This window comes from Acipenser ruthenus, chromosome 7 (genome assembly GCF_902713425.1).
Source record: "Acipenser ruthenus chromosome 7, fAciRut3.2 maternal haplotype, whole genome shotgun sequence".
In the NCBI taxonomy this organism is placed as follows: Eukaryota; Metazoa; Chordata; class Actinopteri; order Acipenseriformes; family Acipenseridae; genus Acipenser; species Acipenser ruthenus.
Window position 1 is genome coordinate 18,881,746 of NC_081195.1, and position 27,876 is coordinate 18,909,621.

Consider the following 27,876-nt stretch of genomic DNA (forward strand, 5'->3'; position numbering starts at 1 on the left):
TAAACAGAACGTGAGGGAACTTCCTTTTTTTGGTGAAGCAGAGTTAACAGTAATTACTGTATGTAAACTAGAGTGTGATAGATTAAGTTAATACAAAATGAAGAGATTGTTTGGTCCCAGACTCTTATCCTCAATTGAGGTCAACCAAGGGCTGGTGATGGATGACCATCTACCCTCCTTAAAAGAGAACAAGTTACTGAACATTTAGGGAAAGGTGGGCTCGGTCTATAAGATTGGTTAGTAATTGGCTGCTACCTTTAAACATGTAAATGCCTCAGTTTAGTTTACTAGTAATAAACCTTTGGAAAACCCATGAACAATAAAATAACATTAAGTAGCTGACAAGTCTGTATCATTTATCCGTGATATATTCTTGTACTGCAATAACATACTGACACACAAATCCATGTAAAAGTGGCATCCTTATTGGTTAGTTCAGTGAAGGGGGCCGAGTCCAGTCTGTAGAATTACGGCAAGCCTCAAGAAGATCAGTGCTATTTGTCTAGGAGGTCACCTCTTTCATGGAGTAAAATGAAGTCAATTCTTACCATCTGGGGCATGAGTTTGACAGCTCTTCTTTAGTCTTTGCACCACACCTTTTTCAAAGTGTTAAAATAGTTGTTATTGATACCTATTTTTTTTTTTGGGGGGGGGGGGTGGACGGGACGGACTGTATTAGATTTTATAGTACCACTGTAATCCTGCACACTGTATAATCCAGCACAATTTTCCAGTCCCTATCGATGCCGGAATAGACAGATTTAACAAACTTATCATCACAGTACCAGTATTATTCAGTATCCTCAGGCACGCTGGGTACTGGCAACTTTTGCTGTCTTCATAATACACTAGAATCCCTTACAAGCAATTAATTTTACAAAATTAATCATTACTTGCAAAAAACATACTTAATATCACTCAATTTTATTTGTTTAAGAAATCCAAATAAATAAATGTTACACAAAGTAACATTTTGAAACTTATTCTCCACATTTAAGCACCACATACTTCCAACATGTTGAAAAAAAAAAACATCACAAATTCACAAAGTGTGTTGGAGTTCACTAGAGCTATGTCTTTGATGTATATACCACGATGGCCACTAATGTAGCAATATCTGTTCTTGTTTCCCTGTTCTGCAGCATGGTAAAGACTGGTAACTCAACACTGTAACTACAATAACCCTTTGTAAACGATGCAGCATTCACCTGAGAGAACAGCAATGTGCACGAGGAAGATAAATTTAAATAAAATGTGGAGCAAACAACGGTCAAACCTGTAGGGGGGGTGGGATGCAAGTCAAGATTAAAGACTTCTTTTTATAGGTTAAGCTTTTTAACCTGACTTACAAATAGAATTGTTTTTATCTATTTTATTTGCTTATTTTTGTGATTTGACAGTGGGATTACAACAAAATGAGCAATTTAGGTTAACCATTCTTTAAGATAAAAAGCCTTAGAATTATATGGATGGCCAGGTAAGACCCATAGCAATGTGACAATAGTTTTCATAATAGTCACAATGTTAGCAAAGGGTTTCCCCCAAGTGTATAACCTACAACTGGTCATTTTCTTTTAAAATCTTCATTAAACTCCACTTTTAAAGAAGTGCACACACTTTATACAGGCCAGATCATTTCCAGGTGGTTGTTGTCCTTCGTTCTTCAGTTACACAGCAACGCTATTTGGGATTCTGTCCGGTGAAAAATAGTAATAGGGGAGCTTCTTATTCTTGTTTCTTTCTTTTATGATGCTGCAGATGTCATCCAATTTCTTCTTGAATTGTTGCATGGCATTCTTCACAGGTTTCTCAATGAAATGTTCATCCGTGTACATGCCTAGGAAAAGCTAGGAGCAAAGAAGAATTGGTTAGTATGCTCACCCCCCACCCCCCAAGAGCTTCCCAGTTGTATAAGGCACCCAGACATGCCACATTGGGCAGAGATATGGCCACAGGAGCCTTTATTGAATCGTTGAAATCACTGGGTGAAAAAATTGCATTTATGAACGGGAGGAGGCTTTTCGACCCATCTTCCTAGCGGCTGATTGATATCAAAACTTTTGTTAAGTCGGGTCTTAAAGGATCCAAGTGATTCTGCCTTCAACAACATGACCAGGTGACCAGTACCCAGTGACAGCCGAGCCGAGAGAGGTTTCATTAGTACCAAACCATGTTTAAATCAAAGTGCTGTGAAGATCTGTGGCTGTCTGAGTGGGTGTGTGATGTGACCCAGCTCTTATTGCAGTGTTACAGATCAGACTTACTTCGTTTTCCTGGAACTGACTGAGCGCCCACACAGCACCCAGGTGCCAGCAGGAACGCCCTCGGTCCGGAAGGCTCTCGATGATGTAGTTGATGGTGACCACACCTTTCTCTGTGGGTGGGGGGCGCCGCATGGTCGGGGGAGAGTTGGGAATCCAGGAACACCAATCAAACTACAGTCCCATAATAAAAAAAAAAACAGTTTTTTGTGAGGTTGAAAGCTCACATGAGCCTGCCTCATTTGTGCTTTGGTTAAAGAGCTCGTTTGGAATGGGTGGTTGACTGTTCACACCCACCCTCCGTCCTGGTACACATAATCAAGTCAGAGGTCTGCTGGTAGTCATGAAGATACAGACATACAATTTTTTTTTGGTTACACTTTAAAAGAGTGGCTGCACATTCCTATGAATTCCGATGCATTAGCTGTTATTCCTGTGATCTTCTGTTTAAATTCATAATGAATTTGTGGCCATTGTTGTTTACATTATCTTCTGGACTAGAAAAATTGTTACAAAACAACAACAAAACATGTGTTATAGATTCCTATGAATTTGCAGCCGGTTAACTTTTTTTTGCTCAACTGAATATCTTAACACAATGAATTAGAATGTCACAAATGGGATTTGGAGAGGCTTTTTTTCATTTTCATTGTCCAGTATCAGTGGCTTTACTGTGAACAGACTGCTATAGAAGAATGCCATTTCAATTTCACCATACTTTTCCCAATAGTGTAAATACAGCATATTTTATTAAGGTTGCCCCAGTCAGCAATTTTTTTCCAGCATGTCAGTCACATCAATTCAGCTGCACTTTGTCCATATGAAGCTCTCCTGCATTATTAGACTCTAGAAACCACATCCATACATGTTGCTTTATTTTAGATAAAGCAGTGCTCCTGATAAGGGGTGTAACATTGTAATTCCCAACTAAAAACAGCCATTTACGACCTCCCAAAAATATTGAGGATTTGTTTTACATTGTGGAAAAACAAATACGACCCCCTGCTGCTTTTATGGAGCATAATTCATGCCAAAATTAAAATAAATAAATAAATAACTAAATAAATAAAAACAAATCAAAATGCATTTATTTATTTATTTCATTATTTTACTTTGGCACAATCTTTTCACTCTAGTATTTCTCATTAAGCACTAATCATACTGGAAGGCTGGGACACTGCCGCTGCTGAGTTTGATTATCTACCAGCTGGTCTGCTGGTTAGAGTCAGCATAGAATCGAGAACTGACGGCTGAAGAAACCATTCAAATTAACCTCAAAAAGAGGTTGCTAAATAGGTGAACATTTAACTAATTTTAAATAAAATAAATACAAAAAAACTGTTAAAAGGACTATAAACTGCATCGCGAAGCAACAGACTTCCTGGAACTGGAACCAGGTTTGTATAGTCCTGCCCCTGTTTTAGTCCATCACACAGCTCATTTGAGTTCATTGAGAATGTTTTTGCACAAACCGAGGGGCTTGTTTCTATATTGCGATATCGTAAGTTCAAATATGATAGGTCTTTCGATTAGTTATCACCTGCAATCTGTGTGAGCAACGTATATAGAAACGCTATATAGTACGACATTGTATGGTATACAAACGAGCCCCAGGACTTTCAGGTGAACAAATTACAACCACTGTATATAAAAACAAATCAGTTTATATTTTAGTGGGTCACTGTGGGATACAGGGCATATGGTTTGGCAACAAAAAATAAATATGACATAGCACATTTTGGGGGGCATGTAGTTGGGGATCTCTAATTAGTCTCCAATTTCCTATTGAAGCCCTGTTCACCTGCACTCCCGCTGTCTAGTGTTTTAGTTGTCCTCCTCCCCTCCACCACTTTTTTGTACTAGCATAAATTTTTTTAAAAAATCACTTTCTTCTGCTTCTAGTTTTCCTGTGGCAGGTATTCGTTTCTGTGACCTTTCTTCTATTACAGATGCCTTCATCATTTGGCTACGTACCTCCAAGACAGATTAATTTCGGCATGGTCAGTTCATTCAGTCATCAAGTATCAAGTCACCTATCCCCTTTCTTTTCAACGGCAAGGTATCATCCCAGGAGGAACCCCCCCCCCCCCCCCCCCGCCGCTCTGTTCATTGATTCCTCTCGCTCTATCATCACTCGTCATTGGTTCTCAACCCACCTCTCCACCCTCTTCTCCAGAGCAGGCCTCCCTCCACTCCCATTCATTCCGTATAGGTGCATACACCTCCACCGCAAGGTCCAGAATCAATCACAGCCTGATCAAGAAAATGGGGAGCTGGTCCTCTTCTGCGGTGGATTCTTACAGTCATTCATCCTCCTCTGATATAGTTGTACTGTGATTCCTGAAATGTATTTTGTTTACGACTGTAAGTCGCCCTGGATAAGGGTGTCTACTAAGAAATGAATAATAATAATAATAATAATAATAATAATAGTTGCAGCCCATTCTAAAATTGCTAGTATGCCTGTAGTGGGGGCTTCCTGTCCGCCGGGGTCACCAGAGGTTTTCCCTTAATCAGCCTCAAGGGTTTTTTTTCCTCTCAACTGAGCAGCAGGTATACACAGTCACACCTACTAATAATTCCTAAACCCTCTGTTTGTCCTGTTTGACCTTCTAGCCTTTTGTATATGTTATGCGTCGGCATGTGTTTTTTGTTATTGTCTCACGGTGCAGGTGTTTCGTGGAGAGCTGATCTCACTTCCCCGACCTCCAATCCAGGCATCCGCCTACCTTCCTTCTAATAGGGGGGTTCTCACCGCCATGAGTCAGAGCAGACCCCCGGCCACACTCTATCCTGTCACAGCTCATGCGCTTATCTTATCTCACCCAGTGAGGCTCTGTTCTATCCATTCCTCTCTTCGGGACGTGGCCGCTTTACACTTCCAGTGCTCGAGTCCCATACTAACCTGCATGCTTTCTCTTTACTTCAGGTCCCAGGCAGCGCAGAGTCTCGGCCGGTCAATCACAGGGTTTAGCAAGCGCCCCTTTACAGAAGCCTCAGATGCTGGGTACCCTACTCTCCCAAGGGGCAACTCCCTCGTGCTTCCATTTCATGTCCTGGTGACCAGGACCGGTTTTCTCTCCAAGGGTCGGCTCTTCGATTACATATCCCTTGTATATGTTTTTCGGTAGCTGGATTTCACTTACCGGATTGTCCCGCCCTTCCAGTCTAATTGACGTTCAATGAGAAATACTAGTGTGAAAAGATTGTGCCAAAATGAAATAACAAAATAAATAAATAAATAAATAAATGTAATGCATTTCAATTTTTATTTATTTATTTATTTATTGTGTTATTTATTTATTTGTTTATTTTGGCACAAATTATCCTCCATGCGCTTTAACGGTAGTACAGGAATGCATTGGGTGTGTTTTTGTACCAATCTGCACTTTTCAACCGCCAGAAGTTTCTATTGGTGCACTCGGAAATTATCAATTTATTTCACAACCAATTACTGTCCAGTTTGCGTAAAAAAATAATATTAGGCCCAACATTTTTTTTTTTTTTTAAACTTTGAGATAATAGTAAAACTACAATATCACATGGAGTGGTGTGGACTGTATGATGGCTGATAAAACACGCAGCATTTTAAATTATTTTAAGACAATTGAAACCAACATAAATTCTGCTGAAAAAAATTGCAAAGATATAATTCACTCAGTTCTAAATCCTAACAGCCAAAAATTGAAAACATACTGGGGTCTCGCTCTCAAAAAGAACAACTGATGACTGGAAAGCCAAATTCAGTTGGCTTATAATTGATAGGCCTACAGAAGATAGCGAAGGGATTTCAGCGTTGTGGAACGAAGAAAGACAGATATGATTTTGCTGCACTATCTGTACAGAAGCTAAATTTGACAATTCATTTGCTAAAGGAGGTTCAGGTATGTTTGTTTCTTTTTTTAGGGAGACTGCTAACGTTTGTTGTTGAAATATTAAGCAAAGAAAATGTATCATTTTAATTGTAATTTTCATTAGATGCTATATAGTAGAAGCCCGTTACTTCGAACCCCTAATTCGAATCACTTTATTTTATTATTAATTATTAAGCGAACTGCATGCGTGTCCCCCGGCAAATTAAGAAGGAAACATTTAAGTACAGTACTTATTCCAGCTGAAAAACTAGAAAATAACATTGAGCACCGCAGCTAGAAAATGTGCATACTGTATGATGTTCAACTTGCTAAAGATAACAGTGTGTGTAAGTATGACGTTACAGCGAATAGGGTTGACAGTGAAATGAAAATGTTATTATTCCGTAGAAATGGTTTAAATTTCAAGAGACCTTTATTTGTTATTATTATTATTTTAAATTTAAACTTGCACAGGCAAGCCATAAAGAAGTGATACTGCTTCGCTGATTTAATTTAAAGGGGCATACATTCTGTTAGTTATATTTTTTTTTACACCTATATTTTTTGAGCGTAAACCTGATAAGTTTTATAGAACAACAGCATTGTATTTGAGAGTGCAGTAGAATACTAAGGAAACAGTGTTTGTGGCTGAGAAGAATTCTAATGTTCAAACAGACATTTAGAGTACAATTTACACATATTCCTTAATAATAATAATAATAATAATAATAATAATAATGAGCTTTTCTGCAAAGGTGTTTCTTTTTCGGCTGCAACGTGTTCTTTACTGGCATTGTGTTTCGTCAGTATTGACAGCTGTATGTTTACTGAAAACAGAGAGGCATACAATTAAAATGTTATATTACAATAGCAACGCTACCCAAAATGTATGATTGTTTAAGCAATTAAATGTTTGTTGTTATAATTTATGCAGCAATTAACTCCATTAGAGCACATTTTTAAAATACTGAAATTGAGCTACTGAACTACAGTGACAAAGCAAAGAGAGAATTTCAGTCTCTGAAAGTGCAGTACATTGATCCTTCAGCAAGTAAATGCTGACCCTTCTGTAGTAACTCTGCTTCAGAGTTTTGGCACTCTGCTTGATCCAGAAACCTTCTCTTGTTCAGAAGAGCATGAAGTGAAAGATGCTTTAAAACATGTTGTGGACACCGAACAGTGTGATCCTCTTCTAAATGGTAAAACCCTGAAGGTAGAGTGGACAATGATACATGGTATGTTGAGTGGAAGCTACAAGAACATGACAAGTCTCCATTTTTGTAAAAGAATAATAAGCTTGCACTCAAACATTGTTCCAAATTTTGCACTCCGTGAAATTGCTCTGTGTATGTGTCTCACAAGTGTGGAGAGTGAAAAAGGGTTTAGTAACTGTAATGGAATTTTTGTAACTTCGCATTTGCTTAGTTTGCTCAATAGCAAACAAATAGGTTAAGATAACAAAGCTTGCTCAATAGCTCGCAAATAGGTTTTAAGATTACCATGTAGGCTGTAACGTTAGGTTGAAGTTGAAGCCTGTCCCAAGTCAATAGGACTAGCAGGACATGTAATAAGGAAAATAATGATTTTGTGTGTAACAAATATAAAAGTATAATTTGTTTTAAAATTAAGCTGGCTGTTCCTTGGAACTCACGGGGGGGGGGGACTACCCCCCACCGACAGGGGTAGCAACAACCAATCAGAGACTTATTATTAACCTCTCTATTCAGACGAACCAATGAGAATCTAAAGTAAACAAACCTTGTGGGTAACAAGGAACAACCAGTTTGATCTAATTTTAGCTGTCATGTCTAGCGTGCACTTGTCTTATGACTGTTTTTATGATTCTCTGAAATGGAGATAATTTCTTGTTCTATAGACTGACTGTGACCCTATATGGTCTCCATTTCCTTTAAGTCTTATAACCAATCCTTATATGGTTACACTGTTTAATTTCCTTCTTGTATGATGTTCCAGAAAACTATATAAGCTCATTTAAAATTAGCTCGGGGTGCGTCTCTGCCTGTTGCTAACAGAGTCTGTATTACTTTGTTGAGCGCTCCAGTTTGCAAACTTATTAAGAGCTTTTGATTGAAATTACGTCTCCTCATTGAGTCAACACGCGGGCTGGGATAAAGGACCTGGAAGGATCAACCCCTTACCGTACTTAGGTTCAAGGGGAGATTGAAAACTTCCACTACAGTACCCAAAATAAAAACAAAACAAAATCCAGGTGTTCTTTGTCAACAGACACATTGAACAGATTAATGGGCACTGTTTTGCTTGGTCCAACACTTGAAAAATACAACTTCAAAAAAACTGTTGCACACTGGAAACAAAGAAAACATAGGAGGGAAGCAAGACATATAAAATCAAACAAATAAAATGTCTGCATACTGTGGTGTTTTAATTTCTGTCAGATTGTATATGCAAACTTCACTGTTATAAATAAAACAAAGGCTGGTGGCAGTCTAAACATTTAGTTCGATAATTTAGTTTTATTATTTTTTGTTAATTCTTTATTTGACCAAATTGAGTGTTTATTATATTTAGTCTTAACTTCTGATTTTCTAAGAGTACTTGGGGTACTTAGACTGTAAAAGAAAAAACATGCACAATATGATGCACCTTTATACTTTAATAGGCCAATAAATAGTTAAAAAATAAATAAGAAAGTTGTAAATGTCATTATTTTTGTTTATTATGACTACATCTGGCGACTTTGGCTTGGTTTACATGCTGGTGAAAATGTCATGACTTAATTGTCTACTGTCATGACTTATTTAAGGAGGTACGGCTGGATTACAATTTTAGAGTTTCATGTTGTGCTGATTTCTGTTGAATTTATTACATTTCTATTCAAACATAAACTAAACATAAACCAAAACTATCTAAAATTGTAATCCAGCCGTACCACCTTAAATGTCATGACAGTAGACCAATAAGTCATGACATTTTCACCAGCATGTAAATCAAGCCTTTGTTCACTAAATTAATCCTGTGCAAAATTTCACCTTTTGAAATAAAAAGTAATTGTTTATTATTAATTATTTTATTATCACAAAACTTTACTGCTGCAGTTCGTGGGAAATTTAAAATTACTCCTGCTGACAGAATTCTGGGAGTTATTACTGCTGACCGGAAAAAATGATCTGGATCACGGTAAACTGTGCACTTTGCTTCTTGTAGACCTTGCAGTTAAGCTGTTGCTCAAACTAGTTTGAGGAAACAAATACACCTCATGCAACCCAGTTATTTTGGCTGTGTAAAAGTCGGTAGTCTTTGCAGTGCTGGTGTGGTGTTATTTTGCAGTACGTGTTAAAACGTGGAACACCGTGTACTGCGCTTGGCATATGATTTTACCTCAGAAAACAAGGAAACGCCCATCTGAATGGGGTACGATGTACTGAGTTTGGCCCTTAAAGTTATTTTTTAATATAATTTGTTTCACAATTCAGCATTCAATTCAACTGAGATTTCGACTGATGAGCAACAAATTGGGTTATCTAAAATTGTAAACATATCCGATGTTGTGGGTGAACTAGTTTGTCTTGCAGTAGTCAATCACAGCATTGACAGCGTACCATTTTCTGGTGTTAACAGGCACGCATACCACATACTAACGATGGAACACTTTCTGATCCTATACCGTGTTTTGATTTTGCTCAGACCGCACTGTGGTTGATACCCAGAGCCAGCATCACAGCCGTTGTGTGCGCTGATGCGCTGGGTAGGCAAAATAAGCTGATCCCTGGAGCCAGCATTACACTTCAGCCATCAACAACAGGCAGAAGGATATCTACATCATCATATGGAAGGAAGCGCAAATGGATGGAGACACAGATGGATCACATTAGTTTACTGTAAAGCTATGTCTTAATTGGTGCTTATCTTGGCAAGAGTCGAGTTCAAATCAGCATGACGTTTTAACATCTACTCTCATGTAATGGAAATCTAAGTAACACAGATTTTCACCAGCTCTTTAGCTGACTCAGAAAAAAAAAATCCCTGGTTCAACAATATGTGTTGTACATGTTTGGTTCCACAACCCCCAAATAAAACTGCAACACTTACCTGTTATTTGGCTTTTACAATATTTATACAAGAAGATTCTATAATATTCCGAAAGCAATTTTATAATTACAGTGGTGTTTATTATTGTATATGCTGTCTAGAAATGCATTATTTACAGGTATTAACAAAAGTTTATTTGCATCACCTAGAATTTTAGGATTGAGACAAATTAAAAAAGATATATATATGAACATAATTCAATCTTTTATGTAATCAAAGAAACTACAAAATGATAATCGCAAAAGTCTACCAGAAGCATATTAGTACAGTGATTCATGTTAGATTTCGAAATCTCGCATTTTTCAGTTTTTATCAGTTTTTTGTTAAGTATGTGGAAAACTACAAAGCGGTATGTAATTCAATATGTTAACATAACATTATTCAGCAGGTTTCATTCCACTTTATGAAGCAAAATGAGTTAATTCTATAGGGTGATGCAAAACCTTTGGCTATAGCTGTACAGTATGTTTCAGGTTGCCTGTCAGGGATACCATAAGAAATTAACCAGCCAGTTAGCGTTTTGACTTCAGTTTCACTTTCCTTTCTATTATGACAGCTTCTATGGATAAGGTACCTGTCCAAAATTGACTGCAGCGTGCTGTGATGAGGCAACGAAGATAATCACTGTCAAGTACTCTATCAGTTTGTCCCGGGTCATGATAGCCTTGGGAAATCCTAAAAGAGATTTATAAAATCACTAAACACAGGAATCATATTTGGTAAATGAATTTATATTTGGCAAGGAAACTGACAGAAAATATTCTGAACTACCCCTTCTCAAACCCAACTCAAACTGAAAGGCTACAGTTCTGTCAGGTGACCCATTTATAAGTTAACATTTTATTACTTTAAAACCACAGACTAGAATACAGAAACTTGGGTTAATAAAGTGCATTTAACACAGTTGTATGTTTTCACAAACGCAACAGCAGTATTAGTAGTTAAGACAAGTAACAGTAAGATCTTAATCTTAATCTTGGTCCTCCAGTCATTTTTGATGCATGTAATATAAACCAGTGGATGTTGAATGACTTGCAACAAACAGACTGACCAGTTACTTCATTAGCCCATCCAATCCCATGTCATTAATCCTGACCTAGATTCTGGGACACATGCAAGCTCCTCCACTTAATCCCTGTTGCTGAGGATATGCATTCCCCCGAGTGGTAAGAAATAATAAAAATCTGAAAAAACGTACCTAAATCTTCATTGCCGTTGAGTCCAAAGACGCACACATCTTTAACAAAAGCCTGGAGTTCGACATCTGTCTTAACTGTCTCGTCACTGTCATAATAGATGTTCACAACATCTGAAACAAAGCTATTGAGAGAAGAGTAAACCATTAAGACTTGTAGAAACCGAATTATAACATCTCCTTTTGTAATTACTATGGGACCAGTAGATTTAGCTGGGTTATGTATACATTGTAAATATCATTATTATTTATTTCTTAGCAGACACCCTTATCCAGGGTGACTTACAATTGTTACAAGATATCACATTATTTTTACATATAATTACCCAAGTTGGGTTTTTACTGGAGCAATCTAGGTAAAGTACATTGCTCAAAGGTACAGCAGCAGTATCCCCCACCTGGGATTGAACCCACGACCCTCCAGTCAAGAGTCCAGAGCTCTAACCACTACTCCACACTGCTGCCCTATTATAACTAAGATTGTTTTCATACTAGTTGTAAGTGTAATTTAGAGCCTATATTTAAAAACACACCCCATAATTCATGAAAGGGTCAGTATGGTTTAGAATGTTAGCAGTTCCATAAGACCTTAAAGCAGGATGGCAGTATTTTGTTTCAAATGATTTAACTGATGATGGTTCGCTGAAATGTTTGTCGACTTGAATGAACAACTGTTTACTGAATGCACTTTTGAGTTTCAGATATTTTAAATAGCAATAATGGGCAATAAAGAATATGTGACTGTGTGCACCATCTCCACTTAGCATTGCATCCCTCATAGACCTCCAGCTAGCCTTTAAACAATAGAGTGTACTTTACTGCTTATTTCAATAACAAAACAGCTGATCTGATTGATACTCTACTGTACCTCTTGGTGGCCTCCCACACCATATTTCCGTCATCCCTGTAAAAGTAATATGGGAGCTCCTCCTTGCTTTCTACACCTCTCATTTGTATTTCTTCAGGGAAACAGAGAGACGAGAATGTGAGTTGTTTTATGGACCTCTGCACTAGCTGAACGTGTCCTCCACCACCTGTAGCGTTTGCCTGAAAGTGATATAAACATACAGGGCATTAATGCAAGAAGTTCTTGTATCTGTAATATGATGGTCATATTGAGCAGCTACGACCTGAGTCATCCATATCTTCAGAATCCTCGGAGTGTAAACCTATACAAGACTAAGTCAAGTAGACAAATGTTCCAGCTTGTGTTTCTTCAGTGTACATAACATTGTACACAGAAAAGCACATGGCTAATATTCATAGAAAGCAATACAGACCACAACTGCTGCTTTTAAAGAAATCACATCTGTTAAAAAATGAGTTAGAAAGCCCAGGAGAGAATATTCTATAAAAAAAAATAATAATTCTGATACTATAAATGTAAGAATATGTGCAAACTTTGGTTTTACAATACATCTATAAAGCATGAAATCCATAACATTTAGCTCCAGCTACAACCACAATTTTTGCATCACCTAGAATTTTAGGATTGAGACAGAATTAAAATAAAAAAGTATATGAACATAATGTATATATTTTATTTAATATCATGTAATCAAAGAAACTACAAATTGATATAGCTAATACTGCTTACAGGATTAAAAACTTGTAAGCCTCTCAAATGACTGGCTGTGTGGTTAATTTTTAAATGTCTTTCAATTAAATGTTAATTAGCAGTAATGTAGGCTATGCTATTTTGCTGATACTGATGACCACAGAATAATCATCTTTCATGATCTTCAGCCTAGCAAGGGTGATTTTAGGCTATATAAACCATATAGGAATTAGTTCTGTTTGATGACAGTTCACAGATGCAACCTTATTTGATATATTTCTTTTGTAAATACACATGTAAAGGTGGTGTTACCCAGTAAAGGACCAATTCTCTGCAGCGCCACACGAAGAGGAGGCAGTAAGTAGTTAAGTACTGACCTTATCAAACAGACCGCACTCACAGATCAGCTGCTCCCGAGCCTTGGTGTTGATCGCTATTGTAAATTTCACATGGGGAAGGATCAACTGTGAAACAAAAAAACGCACACATTGAAGTCAGTAAACATGAATCCAAAGTATGCCACATTTCCATCTGCACCAATACCAATGTTCAATGGGCATTCCTGACTTCAGTACTAAAACTCTATACATAACCGATAAGATACGTGTATGCTGTACTTTGTTATGATGTTGCAGTCAAATATCAGAACAGGTTTCTTTGTAACACCTTTCCATAACATTTTGATTTGGAATCAGTAGGTTAAATAGAGGGCTAACTTCAAAACACCAAGTGAGCACATTTCTGTCCAGATATTTAACTGCAGCATTGTTAAAATAGCATATATATTTATATACATGGGTTAACCAAATAAATTACAATGCATGCTGCAATAAAATTAGCTTATTTCAAAACTTGTAGATGTGAGATCTACTGAACATAGCAAATAAAAGTGTGTGACTGGTTAGATATATGGATTTTTTTTTGTATTATCTGTATGTGAATCTACAAAAACAGAGACATGGTAAAAATAATCTATTATTCTGACATGATGTATCAAATAATCTGGCAGCCATGTTGCATTTTGATCATATTTGTTGAATTAAGTTCAGTAAAATACCCAAACCAATACAATCTGAAGATTCAGATTCTGGATTCTTTATCAGCATAATGGAAGGAACTAGAATCAGTCAATAAACTGAAGTGTACAAGGAGTAAGGTTGTGTGATACTTTTCTGGCTCCTGCTAGCCTGATTCCTCCAATACAGACAATGGAGGAGTTCATGTGATAAGGATTTTGAGCTTCTGACATGAACATAGGGTTGAAGACCCTAAGAAAGCAATACCTTGAATAGGGGGTGGACGGCTGGCAGTTGACGGTACATAGCTATCCCAAATACTTCTGAGATGAGATGGGTGCGCAGGAGGTGGGTGACAGTCTGGTGTATGTGGAAATCTGAAGAACGCACCCACATTTTCGCCAGCAGCCAATCATATTTCTCATCACTAGGCAGATAAATGGGATTGTTTTCTCCTGGTGTCTGGGCCAGCTGTTGAAGAAATGAACATGGTAACCATTGCATTTTCCATCAGGTAAATGATGCTTAAAGAAACGCAGATGCATTATATATATTGCACACATTTGTGTAAGTGGGTTATCTTCCTTTTGTTTTATTTATTTTTTTTTTTTTTTTATTACAGTATTATATGCAGTATTTTATATGAAATCTGGATCTCCCTGGCGCTTTTGATTGTCTGGTGTTTGGACTCCACAGGCCATCCTGAAGAACAGATTTACAACCCCAACCTCCCTGAAGGACTTGGAAACAAGAATGCACGTGTCGCTTCCTATTAATGAATCTCAACCGGAAATGTATGTATTAGAACTTTCACCTACCTATCTGGAAACTCAATTTATGAGGTGCAGCCACCTTTACAGCAATTACCAGTCAATAATGCTATTATCCACACAGCACTGCTGCATATTTGAATGGCTCTTTTTTTCCTCACAATAAAGGATATTACTAAAAGGTGTCTTTCTTGTTTTGTAAAACTGATTTTGCTTTACTGGTTAACCACTGCTCCTTAGAATAGGCTTGTGACAGGATTGACCGAGGTTTGAGACTCAGACAGTTTTAAAGTTCAAAAATAAAGTTTTTAATAAACAAAAATACAAAATAAATAGGCACAAGGGCCAAACAAAAAGGTTTCAACCACACAAAACAATCCACAAAACAAAACTTACAAAATAAAGCTTCCAGGCTGGGCGTTGCCTTCATTGGTTTCAAAACAGAAAAACAGCACACACAAAAACACTCTTGCTTCTCCTTCTAGAACTCTCTCCTTAGGCAGGGCCTCTCCCCTGGCTTTTATCCCCTGTGGCTGGAGCCCAATTAATCAATAATTGCTAATTATTCAATTAGGGCTCCAGCCACATTCTCACATGTTTTCCTGGCAGGGAGGAATTTTAACCCCCTCCCTGCCAGTCCCAACCATGTTCATAAAGACGGGGCAGTCCCCCGTCACAAGGCTGTTAGCAGAAAACTTTTCTTAACCATATCATTGACATGCAAAAACATCTGGTTACTGGTTTCTACTGTTTCTAGATTTTCAAAGTGAAATACCAGTTCATACTGTAATATTGTAAGCACATTAATACTGCGTTTCCATACATATCCATATTTGAGAGCTGAACTCTTGATTTAAGAGGTTTATATACACGTCTGTAAAATCATGATTCAGTATTTTAAAGTGTGTGATATGGTTACTGGCTAGGCTATTTATTACTGTTTTGTTTCAAAGGGGAAGTTCAAAACACTGTGCAAGCTTTCAAAACAGATATTTTGAGTTTGCTATTTTTACAAACCAAAATATTAATTTCACAAACATTATTTTGCTTCCAACCGCAAAATTGAAGAACTGGTCATTCGATAACACTTAAAATAATTGTAGCTAACAAAATAGTTCATATCTCTTGGCCATGCACATCTATTTATTATATATGTCTCAAATGTGCAGTTCAGAAAGAAATACATTTTATAGCAAACCTGTGTTTTCATTTTAAACCATGATATCTGGTTCTGCACTAGGTTAAACATGTTTCGGTTTGTAAGCCATGCCTTTAGAGTGTCCTGCACAGAGAGTTTCCCCGGCCTTCACTGGCTTCTTTCCTGTCAATAACCAATCAGCTACTTCCCTTATTGACTGACATGCTTTCAGCTAATAACACATTTTGATCCAGAAGGTAAAATGACCCAGGAGAATCTGAGAGAGAATCTGAGAGCTTCCTTTAACCTGAAGCCGTACCAGATGTAATGTTTCAAAATGAAAAAACATGTGCACTATAACACTGTGTTTCTTTCAAAGCCATACATTTGAGACGTTTGTAGCTAATGGAAGTGCAAAATGTAGGGGATTAATTTGCTAGCTACAATTACTTTAAAATGTGCTTGTTCATAGGTATTGTCCAAGGTACTACAGTATAAATGGATGTCACTTGTTCCAATTAATTTGCTCCAATCTGAACCACCTCACAATAATCTAAAAGTTATTCAATCATTTATTTTGTACTAGTGTTAAACCAGGTTCTAGTGGCAGACAAAATCAAAGACATTAAGACTATAAAATAAATAATAAAGTAAATACCGGTAATGTTTTTCATGGACATGCCAAGTCTTTTTACTGGGCTGTTTCATCAGTGTCATTACATTACATACAGATTTTACCACAAGGTTTCATAAAGGCTCCAAATAAAGTGTACAATGCTATTGTATTATTTGACATATGTATATAAAAGCTATGTATTCTGTGAAAGCTAGTGCCTGACATTCTCACTCAGTTTCAACCTGTTCCTAACAGGGAGAATCGTAAGCACCCCAGTTCCAAACCCCTCCCTCTCCCCTCACGCTGGTACTGAGAGCCTTCACATTGTAAGATGGGTGAAACAGCAGCTTTCTCCTGTTTGACATTACAGATTATTATTATTATTATTTGTTTATTTAGCAGATGCCTTTATCCAAGGCGACTTAGAGACTAGGGTGTGTGAACTATGCATCAGCTGCAGAGTCACTTACAATTACATCTCACCTGAAAGACGGAGAACAAGGAGGTGAAGTGAGTTGCTCAAGGTCACACAATGAGTCAGTGGCTGAGGTGGGATTTGAACCGGGGACCTCCTATATCATAGTTATAATGCAATACAGGAAATCTGCCGTTTTTGCAGTTACATTTTAACATCATTTCTGGCAATACGTTTTGTTATATAATAGTGTTTCTCAACCCTGGTCCTGGGGGCTCACTGTGTCCGCTGGTTTACATTCCAACCAAACTCTCAATTACTTAACTAGATCCTTAATTGAACTGATCATTTGCTTAATTAGACCTTTTTAATTGGTTTCAGCTCTTAAAGTTACAGATTTCAAAATAGCTATAGCATTTCATAATTAACTTGAACTCTTCAACAGTTTAAAAGCTGAAAACAATTAAAAAGGTCTGATTAAGCAAATTACCAGTTCAATAAAGGATCTAGTTAAGTAATTGAGAGCTTGGTTGGAATGAAAACCAGCGGACACAGTGAGCCCCCAGGACCAAGGTTGAGAAACACTGAATAGATCAACACAACATTAATGTTAACTCAGTAATATTAGGACTGTGACAAAGTAGGATGTTAGACTTTTAGTTAAATACAATATCCTGCCTTGTTTACAGTATGCATTTATTCATACTGATTTACTATCAGCAGAATCTGTTTCTGTACTGAGGATTGCTGCACACAAAAGGTAAAAATGGTATTTGTCTTACTAGAATTACTGCTACATTGTGTGATTTATTTATTTTGACTGAGGTTTTTTTGTTTTATTTAGATGTTAAGGTGCCCCACCTCTATATATAGGCTAATGGCTGGTTTCACAGACCCTGATTAGTACTAATCTTGGATTACCTTATTAAAATAACATTAGGTAGCCCAAGATTAGAGTTAATTGGGGTCTGTGGAACCAGTCGTAAATGTTTGTAATCATTATAGTGAAACATAACCTGAAGTTTGGAAAACCTCATGATTACACATATATTGTACATAAATATCTAAAATATAAGATAGCATACAGAATGTCTTTGTGGTAAAGTACCAGCCAAAAAGGCGAGGTTTATGCCACAGTAGAAACATGTGCCATGAGAAATACAACACTTCTTCCTTTAGTCATTTTGATTATTGACAAAGTTGTCAAAAGAAAAATAGAATGTGTGAGGTATTGTCATACTTCTTCGGCTTTTAGCTTAAAGTGTTATTTTACACAGAAACAAAGTTTCACTTATTTATTGAGTATCAAAGACCAGAAGCTTTAATCTTAATAAAAGAGAACTGCTGACCTGGCTTGTGTGAGGTGGACCACTCACCCTGCCACATAGAACCCCCTTTGTATAATTATGGAGAGCAGGGCTTGGCATTATTATTAATTACAGATAAAGAATACCAGCTTTATAATGGTTTCTTAAAGTGAATTTCAAATTAAGAGGCTGTTCATTCATTTTACCTGAATGGCAATGGGGAGGACCTTATTCTGCAAGTTCTTGTACAACAGGCAGATAGGAGCAGCCAAATACTGGATGGTGCAGGGATCAGTTGAGTTGGCAGAGACCCCATCCATAAGGCTATAGTCTGCTATGTAGACATTGCCCTCCTGTAGTAAAAAAAAGATGCATATGTTACATTGTGAAGGGGCTAGGTGGTGCAACCTGCTAGTTCACAAGCTTTCCATGCCTCCCTGCCCAAATCTCAATCAGGTAACAAAAGGAAAGGAACATATCACACAAACACCAAGAAATAAGGTTTTTTGATACTGAAAAAATAATTTTGGATTGTGAGATGCTGTGGTTTTGAGCAATTAGTGATAACACATTCAGGGCTCAAAGAACATTATTATTATTATTATCATTATTATTATTATTATTATTATTATTATTATTATTATTATTATTATTATTTTAATTTAGTAGTCACCAATTAGTTTTTTGTTGTTTTCTCCCCAATTTATTAGTGTCCAATTATTTTGTTTAGCTCAGCTCACCGCTACCACCCCTGCACTGACTCGGGAAGGGCAAAGACCTCTGAAGCATGTGCCGTTAGCCGCCCGCTTTTTTTACACACTGCAGACTCACCATGCAACCACCCAGAGCTACAGCGTCGGAGGACAACGCAGCTCTGGGCAGCTTACAGGCACACCCGCAGGCACCTGGCCAGACCACAGGAGTTGTTGGTGTGCAGTGAGCCGAGGATACCCTGGCCGACCTAACCTTCCCTCCCCGTAGGCGACACTCGGCCAATTGTGCACCACTCCCTGGGAGCTCCCATCCTTGGTCGGCAAAGTAATAACCTGGACTCGAACCGGTGACGTCCAGACTACAGGGCGCATCCTGCACTCCACGCGAGTGCTTTTACTGGATGTGCCACGCAGAAGTTCCCAGAACATTGTAATTATGAAGTAACTATTTGGTTACGACAGTATAGTTCAGTTTGTGTTATAAGTATGCGAGGAGTAACAACATTGGCTTTTAGTTTCTAGAATCCATGAGTTAGTAATTAGAATATAATTAGTACTTGCTAAGTAGCAGCTAACCTTATTACTTTATATTGACCCTGTTATTGCACTGCCGTTCCAAAATATTTCTCAGCGGTACTGTAGTTTTGTGTTACTGAAAGTGTTACCCTGTGAAGCAGACCCACCTTTATTTCCTCCTCCAGGGTCAGGTTGCGCTCCAGGCTGCAGTCCACCATTTCAGTGGTGACAGGGAACTTGTCAGGCAGCTTGGTGCACTTGTGAATCATGACTGGATTACAGCCATTCAGGAACTGGTACCCAAACATGAAATCCTCTTGCCAGTGCTGCATGACATATTCTGCAGGGGAGCAAGATATTGAGAGATATTGTAAGATTTCAAAATAGATTTCACGCCGCATCGATTACTGCTAATATCTGATAACCTGGTAAGCTGGCACTCTTCACTTTGACCTGGGACCTAAGATGGCCGCCATATTGGGGTCATGTGAGTTTTTGATCTCAGAGAATAAAGACCTAATGCTTTGAGATATTGCCTTCATACTCGGTACACATGTGTATTCTGTGATTCAACAGGTCAAGTTCCATCGCGAGTGTCTTACAAAAACATTAACCCTTTCATGGCAGTTTTTTTTGCAGAGGCCACAGCCACAGTGTCAGAGCTTTGTATCTCAGAAAACATTTGAGGTAGTGACTTTACATTTGCAGAGTTGACTTCACTCTTCATGCTAAATGTGTTGCTGACCACGAAACTTAACTCTGTCCTTATATGGCTTTATTGTTATTATTTTTTTTAGCAGATGCCTTTAACCAAGGTGACTTACAGAGACTAGGGTGTGTGAACTATGCATCAGCTGCAGAGTCACTTACAACAACGACTCACCCGAAAGACGGAGCACAAGGAGGTTAAGTGACTTGCTCAGGGTCACACAGTGAGTGAGCTGGGATTTGAATCAGGGACCTCGTGGTTACAAGCCTGTTTCTTTAACCACTGGACCACACAGCCTTCCATATTGAGGTCATGTGACCTTAATAATACAGCATAGAGACAGTACACTTATAATTGTCTTAATGCTTGGTACACAGATGTAGTATCCTTTGATTAACAAAGTACAAGACATTCACACACACACACACCCCACTTGGTAAAGTGCCAATTAATTCAGCCACAAAGAGCAAACCAGCACATATGAAACCAAGGAACAGAAAAGGTTGCTTTGACTGGTGGTCGCAATGACTGAAGAGCAGAACTAATCAAGGGGAATCTAACAATTTGTACTTACTACTGTATACTTGTGCATACATATTGTACATTGTGTGAGATTAATTAAACTGTATACACTTGAACTTGATGTTACATAGAAATTACTTTATAACATTTATAGAGGCCACACCATGAACATTCATGGTGTAATGTAGTTCCACTAATGAGGATGGGCGAATAACAGCTTTCATGGAGTAAAATGTATGGAAACAAAAATATATTTAACCATAAAAAGCAGCGTCGTTTGGAAATGTAACCAGTCATTCTGTCTTTGGATTTGAGTAAAAGCAGGTCAATTCAAAAATGAAATTATTACTCAGCACCATTGAATGCAAAAAGGTTATTCAAAGCTAAATCACTTGTGTATAAAATGATATTCACATACACTGCCAGTACATCAAAAGCAACCATCCGGAGAGTTTTCAACATTAGACTCACCAGACCTTGTTGGCCTTTACAATGCAAATGTCAACACCCAGCCCACAGCTTGTAAACCACAACCTCCACATAGTCCACAGGGACCGTCTCATGAATGAGTTACAACAGTACATGTCAATGTGCTTAGTCAAGAAGGAAGCATCTATAATGACCACTTAAAAATACTAATCCCATGAAATATGTTATTTATTAGCAATATGAAAGGGGAAGTACCCTGGGGAAGGGGAAATATTATTACTTCCATGGTTCTTCATAAAGGAATATTCAAAACTATTCAGTACTCTGACTTGAAACCCAGTGACTAGGAATGGGAAATGATGGGTCAGATCAACATTGATAATTGGACCTTACGCAACCTCAACGACTGATGGTCGATTAATCATTCATATATTTCCACATAGTTTTTCAGTCTGAATATTACAGGTTAAACTCGTTTTGTATCGCTATTTAGTTTTGTTCAAATAATTCCCTTTAAGTAATGCAAACCAAGATTTTTAAATCAATTTGCTTTTCTTAGCACTAGCCATATTAGCACTGGTCCCTCATTTCTTTCCAAATGTGTCCTTAATTTCAGGCTCATAAATGCAACCACTCTCCCAGGATCCAGAGTGACTTTGGAATCACATGTGGAGCAAGCCAGCATACATGCATAGCTGTGACCCGGAGCCAGCATCGTAGCCGTTGTGTGTGCTGATGCGCTAGGGAGGCAAAAATAAGCTAATTCCTGGAGCCAGCATTACACTTCAGCCATCAACACCAGGCAGAAGGATATTTACATCATCATATGGAAGGAAACACAAATGGATGGTGACACAGATGGATCACATTAGTTTACTATAAAGCTACGTCTTAATTGGTGCTTATCTTGGTGAGAGCCGAGTTCAAATCAGCATGAAGCTTTAACATCTATTCTCGTGTAATAGAAATCAAAGAACATGGATACAGATGAACTTGTTTTATATCACATCGCTTAATCTCATGCCCCATTTATTATCACGATTTTTCAAAAACCACTCACCATACACCACTGATTCTTTGAGAAATTACATCTCTTAATATCATCTCACAAACCCGCTGTAAACCGGACGGCACTCACGGTTGTTCGTTGCCCCTTTTAAACTGACCCAGACACAGATATTGATTTAACTGCGCTGACGCGCTACTTTTAATAAACAAACAAAATAAAACACAAAATAAAACACAAAATAAAACAAAGCCAAAATAAACACCTAGCTCTCTTTTAGCACTAACTAAACATAAACTAAAAACAGGACAGCTAAGCTGTTTACCTCTTGCCAAATAAAACAAAAACAAAACAAATTTACACAGCACACTCCAACAAAAAGGATTCAAACTACCTTTTTTTTTTTCTTGTACGCCTGCACACACTCGCAAGCGGGCTCTTCACACAGCAGCCCTGTGCAGACTGACTGCACTCTTTAAATACCCTGCACCTGGTTCTAATTTACAATAACTACCAGGTGCAGGGGATAATTAACAATAAAACATTTAAATTAAACCAAAATGTGCCTATGCACATGTTTTCTGCAGGGATGATTTTAACCCCCTCCCTGCTGTGTTACACATCCTCCCCCCCAAGTGTGCAACACTGACCGGCCATTCCAAGGCCACTTCGCTCCACCCTTAAAAGACCACCCACCCTCAAGTCCGATTACTCTAATCTTCACCCTCTTCCACGGACAGTCTTGAGGGTGGGTCGGTCCCTCCGGCGCTTCCAAGGAGGGGCCGCGACCCCGCGACACGGGACCCCACCGGGATGACAGGGCCGACTGCAGCAACGGCCGGGAAACCGGAGATTGCAGCAGCGGGCAGAGGTCTTCACCTGGGGACCGGCGTAGCGATGTCCGATCACCCAGGGGGAGCGAAGCAGCGAACAGGGGGAGCACCAGCGACGTCTGGCAGCAGCCTAGTGACGTCTGGGTGTTCGGGGAGAGCGGAGTAGGGAACCAGGTGTAGAGCTCTGGCCCATGGTGCAGGCTCCTGGGTTCCAGGTCTAGCGCCGGGAGGTCTAGGCAGACCGGCAGGGTGTCCAGGAGCAAGAAGCAAGAGACCGTACCCGGCAGCACCGGACTGGTTTCCAGTGGGGGTGGTCGGGGCTGTGGTGGAGGTAACTTCCTCACCTCCTCTGGCTCACGGTATGGCAGCTCTACCCCCTCTGGCTTTCAGGACGGCAGCTCCACCCCCTCTGGCTCAAGAGACAGCGCTGCTTCTCCCACCTGCTCCCACTTTTGGAGCAGCAGCTCCAGTTCGGTCGGCTCCCGCTCCTGTATTTTCAACGGGGCCAACCCCAGCTCTCTCCCATTTCTCCTTCTGCTCTTTCTGAGCAGCAGTATGTAAACCGGCCGGCACTCACGGTCATTCCTTCCCCCTTATAAAATACTGACCCAGACACAGAAATTGATTTTTAACTGCGCTGATGAGCTACTTTTAATAAACAAACAAAATAAAACAATACCCTGCACCTGGTTCTACTTTACAATAACTACCAGGTGCAGGGGATAATTAACAATAAAACAATTAAATTAAACCAAAATGTGCTTACGCACATGTTTTCTGCAGGGAGGATTTTAACCCCCCTCCCTGCTGTGTTACACCGCTTAGAAGCAGTAAGGAGAAATTAAACCTTTAACTACTTTAATCAGAAAATACATTAATTGGGAAATTACTGCAGCTTAAATTCTAACAGCTGTGTGTCTTTATCTGATAATGAGCTGAACTCAGAGCTGCTGATTCAAATTTGGCGCCTTTCTGAGATAAGGGGAGGGGCGGAGCTAACAGCACAAACCAAACTTGGGCAGAACACCGAATAGTACAAGCAGGTTGAGGGAACGGGTGAGCATAGGACGGAGACCCGGGCCGTACAGATAGAGATGGTCGGGGTAACGCTGCCGAGTGCAACACCTTTATTTTGTAGTTTTATTACTGTGTTTTATTTTCCCTTTTCTTTCGCCTTTTGTTTTCATTATAATTTTTTATTTATGTGCACTGGACTATATACCAGTATTGGTAACCTTGCCGTCCTGTTTACTGTTGCCAGTATTCAGGCCACGGACAACAGCGCCCTCTGCGGGTAAAAATAAATCAGTGCTCCTGAGCGGCTTTACAAATAAAGTTTTGTCTCTGTGTCAGTGAATTGCCCACTACCCTTCCACACCTACATTTTGTGCAGCCTGTCAAATGCTGCATGGGCAGTCTTAACAGGATACAGTTCAGTAACAAAACACCAAAGTCGCCACATTTTTTCTTTTTTACAAAAAAAAAACACCAAGTGCAACACCTAATTGATGGCTCTCATCAGTCGACAAATCATGCCTTTTTTAGATAATAACACAACAAAGTTAATGATACAAAACGTAATGTGATATTCTGAAATGTGATACTTTACAATGTGATATTTTGTAATGTGATACTTTGTACTGTAATATTTTGTAACAATTGTAAGTCGCACTGGATAAACGCGTCTGCTAATAAATAAATAAATAAATAAATAAATAAATAAATAATAATAGCAAACTATATGCATTTGTTTAAATGTAAAGAATGACTAAATGTACAGTTTTAAAACACTGCTCTTTAATTCACGGTTAGTTTTCTTTGGGTTTTATTTTTTTCTCGCACTCGTAATGTGCTGTCATAGGCAAACGTGAAACCCGGTTTACATCATGACCCGCTTTATATCACGAATTATGCCTGCACTGCAATCATGATATAAAGCGGTTTCATCTGAATTGAATTACCTGTTTTAACCACAGGGGTCAGCATTCTATCCCGTTGGCCACCACTTACTGCTTTGGCATCTCTTTCCATTGAATTGAATGTAAATGCAAGTTCTGTAGTCGAGAGGTATGTATTAATGGCCCAACTTAAATTGTCCAGGACCTGAGCAGAACTCTGGCCACCGTCCGCAAATGGTGGACTACTGCACTTCCTTTAGGGGGTGTTATCTCTCGAATCAGCTACAGTATGCTGTCAATGTCAGCTTAAGTAGTTAATAAACATTGGCTATCTAATCACATCGTTACTGCATTTGTAGTTTGACACAACTGGCAAAATTCATTATAAATATATGTCACAAATGACCAAAGTTTTAATTGTTTTATTCAATAGTGTTTTATTGTATACTGTTTTAGGTGCACTATTTATTACATGTTTTACACTAAGCGTCCTGTTTGATGGATGCTAGTGTTCTAGTTATTATTAACTGTTACATGACTCCACTACATAGGGACTGTGAATGGAATAAGTATACTGGTGGACTGGCAGATATCTTTATTGTATTATGAGTGCAGATGCATTGTAGTTTTGTCTGTCTCCAGGGCTTGCCTTCTCTCTCCCTCCATTCCAGAAGAAGGTTTGCAGAGAAGATGGACTGCTGTACTAACTGCTCTCTCTTCCTTCATTCCAGAAGAAGGCTTGCAGAGAAGACGGACTGCTGCCACCTACTAGAGTTAAGTATCAGTGGCTGGGTCGGAAGGCTAAAGCTCTTGTAGGGAGGGGCAGAATGCGGGGTGTGTGAATTAGCCCCGCTCAGAGAGTGAGACGGGGAGGGGAGAGCGAGTATTAAGGATGGATTGTTTTCATTGTTTCTCCAGGATCAACGTCACAGAGGGAGGAAGGAAGCACCCCCTGGAGGCGGGTCTGGGATCTGGATGCAAAGTACTGGCAAGGAGTCAGTTGGACTTTCGTGGACAAATTAAAGTGCCTCCATTATGGTGAAGACCACTTTGGAGAAGATTACTTTTTGTCCTTTTGAGGAATGAGACCATTGAAGGTCAGGTGACACTATATTGGTATTGTGGACATAATTAATCTACCTAAACAGTGTGGGACAGCTAAGAACCTCGGAGTCACCCTGGTCCCCTGCCTCTCGTATTCCCAGCACATCTCCACTCTGGCACGCACTTGCCGATTCTTCCTGAGCAACATACGAAGAATCCGACCCTTCCTCACCAACTAAGCCACCCAGCTCCTTGTCCAGGCCCTGATACTCTCCCACCTAGACTACTGCAACTCCATCCTGGCTGGCCTCCCTGCATCTGCCACCCGTCCTCTCCAGTTCCCAATCACCGCTCGCATCCAGTTCAAGACTCTTGTGCTCGCCTACAGATGCCTTGACCGGACTGCACCCAGCTACCTCCAGACCCTCAACTTCTCCGCTCCGCCTGCACTAGAAGGCTGTACCTCCTCTACGCTCCCCTGCCTCCAGAGTCTGCTCCTTCTCCACCCTCGCCCCGCTGTGCTGGAATGACCTTCCTACAGATGTCAGGACTGCCCAGTCCCTGACCACCATCCGGCGCCTCCTCTTCAGACAGCACCTGTAGAACTCCTCTTTTCCCTCTGGACACTTTATCACTCTTCCTTAATGCGCTTTACTTGCACTCCCTATTTTACTGCATTTAATCATGTACTTTACAGAGTACTGTAATCTGCCACAAGTGTTATTCAATCTGTTGTATTTTGCATTTAATCGTATCCTGATGTAACTATCACTGACACTGTTATCTGCTCTGATATTGATTCGTATTTTGTAATATACTTGTTCTTACTAGTACTGAAGTCATTGTATTTTATCTTGCTCTTAATTGTATTAATACTTGTACTGTGATTCTTAATGTATTTGTTTATGACTGTAAGCTGCCCTGGATAAGGGTGTCTGCTAATTAATAAATAATAATAATAATAATAATTTTGAAATTCTCTGGTGGGATTGAACTATACTGTTTACTTATCTGTAAAGTCACACAAACATCAACCCCTGACACATATACTATGAAGCACACTGTACTACATGTGCTCTAATAGTTTATAAAAGCTTGAGTTCCAAGTAAGAAAAATTTGAACCAGATACCAGTTCAAAGAGGAAGTTTCTGTCTATCTTGCACAGTATGTTTGGTTTGATGACTTAGCATGCACGTTTCCTAACCTGCTTTTTGTGGTAGAAACATATGGCATCAATCATAAGGTATTTTTCAATGAAGCAACAGCTTGGAATTTTAACTTCTTTTCTTTTTTTTAACCTCCTCTTACACAACACTTTAAATAAAAAGTAAGGTTAATAATATATCTGGACTGTGTGGTGCCACAGGGATCAGCGCTGGTGCCCCTGCTGTTTCCTATCTACATACATAACCCAGTCTGAGGATAATTAGCACATGGTACAATGCTGGAGGAGTGGCCAAGGTTTGAACATGTATTTTGGTAGCAATATTACTTGGACATCTTTGACTTTTCAAAAGCTTTCTGTTGATGATATCTCACTCTATGTGTTTCCTGAGGTCAACTGTAAATCATCTCCATGCTACAGGTTTGCTAAGATAATCAGGTGAAAGATTTCAGTAACTGGCCTCTAATTATGTCATTATTTGATATGTATTTCTTAACCAACCGGCTGATTACCTTAATGATTGACAAGATTAGGAGCCAATGGATGCTTGCAGAATTTGTATGTACATGTAAATGACATCTTCATGTGTACAATATATAATAGCATGCTGTAATGCTAATCATTTTCCTTCAACAGTTTTGTTATAAACACCTCTGAAATCACACTGCCTCCTTTTGGTCAAGTGGGGGCCTCAATTTGATCTTGGGGAATTAGTATGGAGGGTAATGGAGGTGGGTTTAAAATATAAATGCGTAAGGGAACAATGAAAGTACATTTAGAAACTCCAACATAATTAAAATTGTGGTTTGACAGCACTGGTTCTGAAACTGAAGACAAAC

The 27,876-nt window shown here is 38.9% G+C and overlaps 1 protein-coding gene across 1 annotated transcript in view; it reads right to left on the bottom strand.

The window, feature by feature from the left end:
* Window positions 1–905: 905 nt before the first annotated feature.
* LOC117416027 (polyunsaturated fatty acid 5-lipoxygenase-like) overlaps window positions 906–27,876 on the bottom strand; it is a 39,447-nt gene continuing 12,476 nt past the window's right edge. The window contains exons 6-14 of the mRNA XM_034027043.3: window positions 19,598–19,770; window positions 18,408–18,554; window positions 14,223–14,426; window positions 13,317–13,403; window positions 12,250–12,428; window positions 11,385–11,506; window positions 10,761–10,861; window positions 2,265–2,435; window positions 906–1,847 (exon numbers count right to left, since the gene is read on the bottom strand). Coding sequence (XP_033882934.1) covers window positions 1,668–1,847; window positions 2,265–2,435; window positions 10,761–10,861; window positions 11,385–11,506; window positions 12,250–12,428; window positions 13,317–13,403; window positions 14,223–14,426; window positions 18,408–18,554; window positions 19,598–19,770 — 1,364 coding nt within the window. The 3' untranslated portion in view covers window positions 906–1,667. The remainder of the gene's footprint in view (window positions 1,848–2,264; window positions 2,436–10,760; window positions 10,862–11,384; window positions 11,507–12,249; window positions 12,429–13,316; window positions 13,404–14,222; window positions 14,427–18,407; window positions 18,555–19,597; window positions 19,771–27,876) is intronic.